General features: G+C 38.5%; 1 protein-coding gene across 1 annotated transcript; it reads right to left on the minus strand.

Moving 5' to 3' along the window:
• Window positions 1-574: 574 nt before the first annotated feature.
• LOC141909669 (exocyst complex component 3-like) lies at window positions 575-10,891 on the minus strand. Its single transcript, XM_074800232.1, has 20 exons — window positions 10,693-10,891; window positions 10,543-10,599; window positions 10,299-10,411; window positions 9,736-9,826; window positions 9,411-9,517; window positions 9,191-9,272; window positions 8,839-8,987; window positions 7,951-8,170; window positions 7,442-7,525; window positions 6,737-6,810; window positions 6,539-6,637; window positions 5,664-5,823; window positions 4,943-5,036; window positions 4,793-4,863; window positions 4,164-4,312; window positions 3,811-3,882; window positions 3,550-3,705; window positions 2,754-2,865; window positions 2,072-2,158; window positions 575-1,128 (listed from the first exon to the last, which is right to left on the minus strand). Exons 1-20 carry the CDS (start codon window positions 10,768-10,770, stop codon window positions 928-930), a joined length of 2,256 nt encoding a protein of 751 aa, XP_074656333.1. The 5' UTR covers window positions 10,771-10,891; the 3' UTR covers window positions 575-927.
• Window position 10,892: the final 1 nt, after the last annotated feature.

Here is a 10,892-nt window from a genome sequence, read left to right on the forward strand (position 1 = left end):
TTTCATTTTAGGCAGCTGATATTCTGCCAGTGCGGCATTATTCTTATTAACACGTCACTATTATGCTGGCAACTCGTTCCGATTGGCTAGTTTACACCGCACTGAGGTGCAATTTCAAGGAAAGTGCGGAGAACAAAATTAGAGAAAATAGGGCAGTATTCGAACCCAGGCAGCAAATTGCTAATCTCTATTTCAACCTGACTTTAGAGCATTCCTGGTGGCCTAGCTCGCTAAGTTTTGGTAGTACATACCTGACAATGGTCTTAATAGGACCAGAAAGGACTGGCAGTGGACCTAAATCAAAATTTTTTAATCCATTCAAAACTGTATTGAAGGATATCCAAAAAGTCTTCACTGAAAGGGGTTCCTGAGAGAAAAGAGACTCCATGATTTGAAAGTTTAACAATATGTTTCCATGCCTACCAACTGAAGTCTGGTACATAGGCATGGAAACATATTGTTAAACTTTCAAATCATGGAGTCACTTCTCTTCATTTAACCCCTTTCAGTGAAGACCTTTTGGATATACTTCAATACAGTTTCTAATGGATTAAAAAGTGATGTTTTAGGTCGACTGCCAGTCCTTTCTGGTCCCATTAAGACCTTTATCAGGGGTATGTACTACCAGAAATTAGCGAGCTAGGCCACCCGGAATGCTCTCAAGTCAGGTTGAAATAGACATTAGTGTAGCATTGTTCCAATAGACCACTGAGACTTATTGACACCCATTGGATGTGTTTAACTAAAAGCATTTGTCTAACCCTATCCCTAGCTGTGAAACGGACGCTAAACCTAACCCTCAAGACCCTATACCTGATGATAAAACTTTGCTATCTCTAATAGACAAAGTATCTTATTATAAATAGATGGCAAAATGGTGTTAACCGGAATTATACCACGTTAGCAAAATATCCACTTTCTATAATTTTAATCGGCGCTTGTAACGGAACTCGGAAAGAACGCTCGCGTGAAAATTCCCTTCGTTTTTAGTTTGCGTTGGTTTTCGCCGTCCTCGCCCATTATTTCGTGAGTCAACGTACGCGCGTCGCGCACGTTTATATCTCCGCGCATCGATACCAAACTGATGATCTGTTCGGCTCGGAGGTCGTCGTTCTCGGCCAGTAATCCCTGTAAAACCCACGCAGAACACACATTTTAATCTGGGTGCCTACAATTCCTCGATTACTTAAAAACTTCTCCAAAGTAGAAAATGATTTTTAAGGTGCTTGAAACTCTTAATTCTGTAATTTGAGTTAAATACCTAAAACCTCTTTAAAACTCCATCAATCTTGAGAAATAGGTAATATAATAAGAAATGTTTGTAGTTGTACTGTAGACTACGCCTAAATTGGTACAGTTGGGACCAGGGGCCAGTTGCACAGTCGTGACTTAAGTCAAAAAGTGGTCTTAAATCTTAAGACCAGTCTTAAGTTGTTAGATTGGCTATAGAACTAAGTTGGTCTTAGACTAGTCTTAAGTCTAAGCCATGACTATGCAACCGGCCCCTGGATATTATTTTTACCTGATTAGGCAGTTACCGAATTAGAAAACGAGTTTAGTAGTGTCCACAGTGGAACCTCTATACAGCGAACTTCATCGGATCAGTAAAAATGTTCAATATAACCGATAGTTAGATCCAGTATGAAACTAATCAAATTTTCTTACTTTGGACGAAATTCTATATTTGTTATATCCAATGAATCGTATCTGAGTTCGTTATAATGAGGTTCCACTGTAGGATGAAAGTTTGTTCATAAAACCATTGAATTAATGATTTACCTAGATAAACAGTAGTAACCCAGTCTACTACAACTGGGATATTAAAATGAAGCAGAAGCTTCCAAGAAATTTGAAACCTTTTCCTTGAAAACTCCTTATATTCAGGAATGACTGATCTATAGGGAATTCCCGATTTATTTAACCCAGTGAGAATTCGGACTTTTCGTTTGAATTGTTCTTGCTGGTGACAAATGGTACAAGGAACTGCTTGTGAAGAAACAAGCCCCACTGATAACAATTCATAAGTCAAAGCATATTCTCTTTTCTCCGCATTTTTTATATAATCGCTTACCGAGATTTCTAGAGACAACATTGATGTATCCTTGAGACGAATAACTTCAGCCAGTTTCAACAATGCATCCCACACAGCATTGTCTCCCTGTAATAGAATAAACACTTCCAGATACCGATATATATTTGTTTTTACCCAATAAGCATTTACCAAACTAGAAACAGAGTTTAGTAGTGTACAAAACCGCTGAATTCATGGTTTACGGAGATAAACAGTACCGATTTAGGAGGAGTCTACAGTCATTGAGATATTTGTGCAGATGCTTCCTCAAAATACAGTAGTATTAATTTCAGATCATTTTGGATCAACTGAATTCATCGGGTTTATGGGAAATTTGGATTAAAAGTTGTTTTCTTGAATATTAATGAATGAATACAGTGTTTTCAATAAGAGCCAGGTCCCAGACCCGTCTGTCGTTTGTAAAGGACCCGCCGGTTTTTTCAAACCAGCTTTCGTTTCAGGGACTGTGACATATTATGGGACCTTGCTTGTTAATTTCTTATCGAAAACACTGTAATAGACTACAAATATTGTCCGGATTAGACCAAAAATCGGATTAAGCAGATCCGGATTAAATGGGTTTAGTATAGTATAGTATAGTATAGTTTGGCTGCATGAAATTTTCAACATGAAAACTGCAAACAGCCAGATGCGAAGTCAGAGATAAATAATATATACAAACCTCAACCGCACGAGTCGTTAAACGATTGAATAAACTCCTCATTTGTTCAGCTTCGCGACTGATTTTGTCCGCCGCCTCCAAACGCTCGTCGTAATTCTTAAAAGTGATTTTTCTGTAAAAAGAACGACACACGACTGTAAGCAAACTTTCAGCGAATACACTAGACTCCAATTCCCGCAGTGGAACTTCGTTACAACAAATAATAATATCTCGACTTTCGTATAGCGCCTGCTTCATTGTATTAATGTTCACCAGCGCTGTCATACCATAAGATTATTATTACCCCAGACCGTAACTAACATACACTCTCATCTTACTCTCCCTGGGGAGATTGTAGTTCCTAAACTGCACTTTAGCGATACAAGGTACTACGTCTGTCCAGTAGCAAATGTGAATTAATGCCTTGCCTAAGGGCACTACAGAACAGCCGGGGTTCGAACATGCAACCTCCCAATTGGAAAGCCCACGCCTTAACCATTCAGCCACATTGCTCCACAAACATCAGGGGCCCGTTGCTCAAAAGTTGGTTAAAGATAACCAGCGGATAAATACCATAGTAACGACGAAGTTTCAATTGTCACTATGTCAACTATCCACTGGTTAACTCTAAACAACCTTTGAGCATCCAGTCCCTGAGGACTAGAATTGTAATTCCGTTATCTCTGGGTGAAATCGATCAAACTTCTTTTACGGGACATAGTTATTTGTTATATCTGAGCTCGTTAAAACTGGGGTGTTCCACTGTAGATGCCGAATATTTTGTGCTGTGGGGGGTAAGAAGTAAATCCAGCAGTACCGTGCGAACATGGCTTTCAGATAGTCGATGAGAACGCGGTCTTGAGCTTGCACGATCAATTTTTCGTAGTTTTTCGATTTCAGATGGACGAAATCTTGACAGTAATCTTCTATGGTCAGACAGATCGTATCCAAACAAGCCGAATCTCCTTGTAACCTACAGCAACGACAGCACGGAAATTAAATTTCATGGAAACCGCATTGCTTTATCCCTAAGTTTTCCTCAAGTAGCGCCTCCCGAATGGAGGATACTCTTACTCACCATTTTCGCGTGAAAAGCTCTTGAATAAATGCATTCATATCTAAGAAAACTTCATCCAATAAAACTCCACAGCTGAAAAAAAATACCAAGTTTTGAATAAAAATTTAGTTACCTACAGTTTGAGTTCAATCTTTTTTGTGATGAAACTGGGCCCAGGGTCGAATTTAGTGATATAGTTTCAGCTTAAAACTGTTAAAGTCTAAATTGTTATCCACATCAAAAACATGACTTAAACGCAGGAGGCAACTAAACAGGAAATTTGAGTAAAACTGGACCCGGTTTATTCATTAGATTTTCATAATCAGTATTCATCTTGTCTCTGAGTTTGTACGAGAGGTTGCTACAAACCGTACCAGGTGGTAGCGATCTTATTGTAACACTCGGCGATCAGGTTAAACTTATCGATGTTGACTGTTTCGTTGTCGTCTCGAGACTGATATTTATCCTTCAAACGACACTGAATGAAATCACCAATCGACTGGCAATTGTTTATATTAGCTAACTGAAAATATATGTACACAGAGGCATCAAAACTAAACTGAAAACCAAGTTTCTCTGTGCTAGTTAAATGAAAAGGAACTTGAACACCAGGGGCCAGTAACTCAAAAGTTGGTAATAGTTAACCAGTGGATAGTTGACACCAGTTTCTTACAAGCCTTGGCTTTTTACTGTTCCCTCCTCTCTATTTCTGTTATAATGTGTTTCTATATAATGTGAAATGAATTACTTATATTTACTTATACTGAAGTGTATTGATGTATATTAGTGTATTACCAGTAATAAGGATTTTACATTATATGTAACTGAAATTGTAAAGGAAAATAAAGACGATATGATATGATATAGGGACCATAAAAATGTTCATCATTACTATAGTATTAATCCGCCGGTTATCTTTAAACAACTTTTGAACAACTGGTCCTAGATATTTTATCAGCACACTTCCTCCAAAACGTGGTCAAATCGAAACGAAAATACCAACCATATAGTGAAGATAAAACTTCGGTATATTTCTGTTCGCCATGTGCTTATCTCTGTACTTCATCAATTCCGCTATAAACCAATGAAAATTTTCGTTGTAATGAATTCGCAATTGTTTCAAAAACGGTTTTTCTCCGACTATCGTACTCACTTTTGTACATTTGGGCGAAGAATTCCATTTCGTCGATGCATAAAATGAGTACCTTCCCAGTCAGACGTTCGCTGATATGAGCAGCAACCATCATCTAAAGAAAAAAAATATCACACATTCGTGAAACATTTTTTCCATCGTTCAAAGTCTCTACAGTACAATAATAACAATTTCAGACGATTTTTTATTGAATTGTTTACAGCAACCAATTTCATAATGCCATAGAATATACAGTGAAACTTGTCTAGGTCATCTGAGCTGGGACAATCACTATTTTGGCTTATTGACGAAGACTTAAAGTTAATTGAATAGGAAATACAAGATGCGAGGACTTAAACAATGATGACTTCATGACTTAACTGAGTTTGACCATATTTATGGGGACTATCATGCTTTTTGGAAGGATCTCTGGAGGTAATTTGATGGACAAGGGTAGCCATCTTTTCTAAAAGGGTCTATAAGCTGGGACAATCATTATGACGGCAACTTATCCAAATGAAGACTTACACTTAGTTAATTGAATTGGAAATTAGAAGGACTCAAAAATAGAGACAACTGACTTCTATGACGACTTATACAATGATGACTTTACTGAGTTTGTCTGTATCTGTGGTGACTGCTATCATTTTGGGAAGGGTCTTGATGCCAAGCAGGGTAGCCTTCTTTTCTAAAAGGGTCTATAGATACGATCTAACGATGTCATAGGATGTTTGATACGTACGCTTTGTTCGATCATCTCTATAAGAATGATCGGTAACGATGTATTATAGAAACCCTCGCTGTCGGCGTCCGGTTCCTGGTCCCGGTACCAATCTTCTTTATCCGTTTTCAGCGAGTTCACCATCCATTCTTGAAAGTTTTCGCGCATCGTTCGCAAATAACTGTTCGAAGAACAAGAAACAATGATGACTAACAGCTGTGGCAAGCGAGGATTCGCCAGGTGGCTACAGTGTGGATGACAATCGAAATTCTTCTCAGATTCAATTCAAAAATCTATCCATAATTTCTATGATTGGAATGAGGAATCACACCAAATATGAATGCTGAAGGCAAAATGAAAGTCTTTTTATAACGCCATTCCTGGGACCAATGAAAAAGATAGCTTTATGAAAAAAAAAAGAATTTCCACTGAATTTGAGTTAGATTGAGCATATTCGTCCTCATAAGTGTGCACTGGCATTAAAAAGGATGACATTATAACATTGACTGTAAATCTAAACTAGACTGTAACACCAACTTTTTATTGGAGGCTTAAGATCTAGATGAAAGTTCATTGCAAATAAGCTTAAATTTGATTGAGTCGTCCTATTGATACATCGATACATATGCCATCTGGCAAGATGGCTGGTGCAGCACGGACAGGGTCCTTGTTGGAAAGATCCCACTGGTTTGCCAAACGAGGAGGCTCAAGATCTAGATGAAAGTTAATTGCAAATGAACTGAAATTTGATTGAGTGCTTGATTGACGAATAGCCAACTTGTAGGGTAGCTAATGCAGCACGGGTTCTCATTGAAAAGGACACTCTACTAGGGCATACGGTGTGTGCCGGGACCTGATGGAGCCCTCCCCCCCGAGCGTTATGAATAAAGTCTTACGATTCACGAAGTTCGTCGATGGTTTCATCCGGTATAAGCGGCCCCAACACGGACACATCGATCTTCGACAGTTCACGATTTCCCATCATTTCCTCCGAACTAAAATACAGAGAGAATCGAGAAAACGATTTCATTTGTAATCAATACACGAACAACTTGTTGGATACCGTGAGAAATCTAGATTAAACTGCATGTTACCTGTATTCATTTACCCATTTCATCAACGATACAGGTTCATTGCCCTCTAAACCCTGAGCTTTCAAATCCAACAACTAAAGCCAAGAAACAGAACAGAAAACATTTTATCGGTTAAAAGAATTTAATTAATCAATTATGCACCCTAAACCTGCCCACTCAAAACTTTTGATACTTCATCAGTTTTTCTAAATTTTGATCATCCACACTTCACGTGTGTTCAGGACTTCAATTAGAGATATTAAACTACAAACACCAGGCGTAAGACATTTTATCGCTTACAAAACCTGATTGTCCATGTGTTCAGTACAACTTCACCTGAGACATTTCAATTGAAAATGAACTACAATCACCAGACATTAGACATTTCATCAGCACGCTTTCACGAACTGATCGTCCACACTTCACATGTGTTCAGAACTTCACCTGTGACATTTTTAATTGAAAATGAACTACAAACGCCAGATATTAGACATTTTATCAGAACACTTTCAAAAACTGATCATCCACACTTCACATGTGTTCAGTGCTTCACCCGAGACATTTTCAATTGAAAATGAACTACGAACGCCAGATATTAGACATTTAATCAGCACACTTCCAAACACTGATCAGCCACATTTCACACTTCACTAGTGAAAGGGTGTAGAAGTTCCAGGCTGGAGATACCTGTAAATGATAGCATATTTAGAATCACAAATTACTTACATGATTTCCGATGGCGTTGTGATACATTCTTCCATATTTCCGTATAATATCATAACTCGGCGGGAAACACGGTTCACATAAATTCTGTAACATATAAACATAATTAAACCTGAATGAGGTCATTATTGAGATTGAGAAGGTTTCATTATCAACTAATCATAATTTTACTGAATCATTGAAGTTACTGAGAATGAGAAAGTCATCGGCAGTGACTAATCACGATTTTACTGAATTGTTAAGAATGTATTTGAAGTCATGAATTATTATGAATTAAGTCATGAAGTATTTGAGAATGAGAAGGTCGTCATTAATAACTAATCATAATTTCACTGAATCGTTGAAATCATTGAGAATGAGAACTTTTCATAATTATCAACTAATCATAATTTTACTGAATCATTGAAACCATATAGAGAATGAGGTTGCTGTTAGTTACAAATCATACAATTTTACTAAGTACTTAATTATAGGAAAGAAGTTTTATGAATATTATTTCGAATCTAACGTACGACGACGATTTTCAAATCCTCCAGCACGAGTTGTCGTATGATTTCAAGATGGCGGACGAGCCACATTTTGTCGATGGTTCGATCGTCCGCCTGACAGCCTTCGATTCGCGTGATCACCGATTCCTCGAGAACGCTGAAACATTTGTTGCGCCAGTTTTTCGGTCGTCCCGACGGCATGAACCCGTACTGTTCGTGTTTCTGTTGCCACATCGCGTCCGTTCTAAAAAAAATTTAAACCGATGAGATGAAAACATCCGTAACACGAGACAAAACATTACGTAATAAGCAAAGTTTCTATGCGAAATGTATACAGTGAGACCAGGGTCCAGTTAAACAGTCCTCACAAGTCCAGTCCAGAAACGACATGATGAATGCTTGCCTCCATATATCCCCCCATGACATCACCTTTGTGATCTATATCCAATCCCGAAAAGATGGCTTCCTCCATGAATCGCCCTATGACATCATCAAATTGATTTGAAATATGAGCCAGGATTCAGAAAATGGTCGCCTCTATATATCCCACTAAGACATCATCTTTGTGATCTTAATCATTTCCAGAAAAGATGGCTGCCTCCATAAACCCCCTATGACATCATCAAATTGATTTGATCTGTAAGCCTAGATTCAGAAGATGGTTGCCTCTATATATCCTACTAAGACATCATCTTTGTGATCTATATCATTTCCGAAAAGATGGCACCCTCTATGAATCCCCCCATGACACCATCAAATTGATTTAATTTATAAGCCAGGATTCAGAAAAGATGGTTGCTCCGTAAATCCCCCTGAGACATCATCATTGTGATCAATATACCATTCCATAAAAGATGGCTGCCTCAAAAAAATCCACCAATGACATCATCAAATTGATGCGCGTGCATGTACCTTTCTTCCCTTTCTATTATTCTGAGCACCGTTACAATTTGACTCGGTTCTGAACGCACGGTGACTAGCGCCCTCTGTAATATCAACCACAACTGCTTCGCTAAGTTACCCGACAATTTCTCCACATCGGAGAAATACGTTTTCAAAGTCTGCAAAATGAAAACATTTATTTGATTCGTATATATTGAAAAATAGCATCCACCATTAGCAACTAATCATCTTTTATCTGTTGTTTTGATTACACTGCAGTATCCGATATGGACATTTACTATAACCGGTGGAGGGCGCGAATTTGTTTAAATGTTGCAGAAATTTTGGAACGCAGGCGCAGTCAACTCAGCGCCGTTCTCACATTTTTATCAGTCGGGCTTTGTTTCGGTTGTTTGAATAGTTCCAGAAACAATTCATCCCTCGACATTTCCAAATCTGTGATACTAAAAATAAAGAAACAGACAGCGCCAATTACATTTTCATAATCCATCAGTAGCAAATCTTCACATAGAACATTCAATATCCAATGTTTCAACCGTAGAGTTATGGAACCGGATCAAGGCCCATGGAATAGAACATACTTCGCGTAGGCTCGCAGTAGGTTTCCTTGGTTGATGAATTCTTGAGTTTTTTTCACCATCTCCGGCACGGTGAATATATTTTTCAGATTTTCCATCGCCGCTGCCAACTACAAGAAGCGTAAGAAATAATCTGCAAGTTCATTCAGAAATATTATGGCTGCCTCGATGAATTCCCCTATGACATCATCTTTGATCTATATACACTTCGATAAAAGACGGCCACCACTAATGATTCCCCCTAATGGCTTTCATTCCTTAGATCGGACCCTGTTATGGCTGCCTTGCTACATTTACTTGCTTCCTCGCTGACCAAAAGATGGCGTACCTGACTGTGGCGATCATTTTCCTCTTTGATTGCCTGCAGTTTTTCGGGTAAACCCTGTAGACATTTATAGTTCTCATCGATGCTGTCCAAACTGAAATCAGAGAGTAATTTCATGTGGAACAGTTAAAGTTGGCCTGGTGCAATGATTGTCACCTCAGGTAGTATGCGGTAACCAGACCCCAGAATGGGCTGAATGGTAAATTGGCTTCCATTGATCCACCAAATTTTGGTGCAGTAAAATGCTAGTGATATCAAGTTTGAATCCAGTTCAGAGTTACCAAGAGAATTCGTTCATTTTTTGATATTTTACACCACTTATTAGGGGTCCCTAATTTTTACTCACACAAAGGCAACAACTATGGGCTCAAGTCACATATAAGCAGATAGTGCATGTATACATTGTATATAAATATGGGTTACGATTATGGTGAGGTAGGGTGATATATTTCCCACTCAGGGTAAACTTTGTCCTAGCTTAGCACTATCCATCAAACTATGATCATAAGACAGCGATATATCTCTATTTAAAGAATGGAAGGGATATTCTTGGATTGGATACTCACCACGATCGAATTTCTTTGACATCGTGAAGCGCAGACTGTAATTGCGTAAGTCCGGTTTTAACCCCGTCTAATTGAGATTGAACTGCTGTTTTCAACATCGCTTCAATTGATGCCTGAAAATATATGAACAGATTGTGCAGACTCACCATAATAGGGTTACCTCATTACTACTCACTGCGGCAATTGAGGATTTATTGATCACTCAGAAACACACCAGTCATCGGAATCTAAAAAAACTGTTTACCTTTTTGCGTGTGACACGTCGTCGCGTCTGTTCAACTTTTTCTAACTGGTCAGGACGCTGAAAAAATAATGTGAAAAACAGGATGACGCGAACGCGATAAAAGTCTTATAGTGAATATCGGTTTATTTCGGTAATTGATTCAAATTGTACCTGTAACAGAGTAGCTACATGACTAGCAGCCTTCCTCCTGGCGTCAGCCTCCATCTGTTCCAATTCGGAAGATGACATCACGTTCAGTATTTCCTTAACAATATCCTAAACCACTCGAACTCATTCGCATCGCGTGAATACGAGCAAGAAATCAGAAAAATCGCGAAAAAACAAACCCGGAAATAGATCCAGCTGAGAAC

The sequence above is a fragment of the Tubulanus polymorphus genome, chromosome 8 (assembly GCF_964204645.1).
Source record: "Tubulanus polymorphus chromosome 8, tnTubPoly1.2, whole genome shotgun sequence".
Classification (NCBI taxonomy): domain Eukaryota; kingdom Metazoa; phylum Nemertea; class Palaeonemertea; order Tubulaniformes; family Tubulanidae; genus Tubulanus; species Tubulanus polymorphus.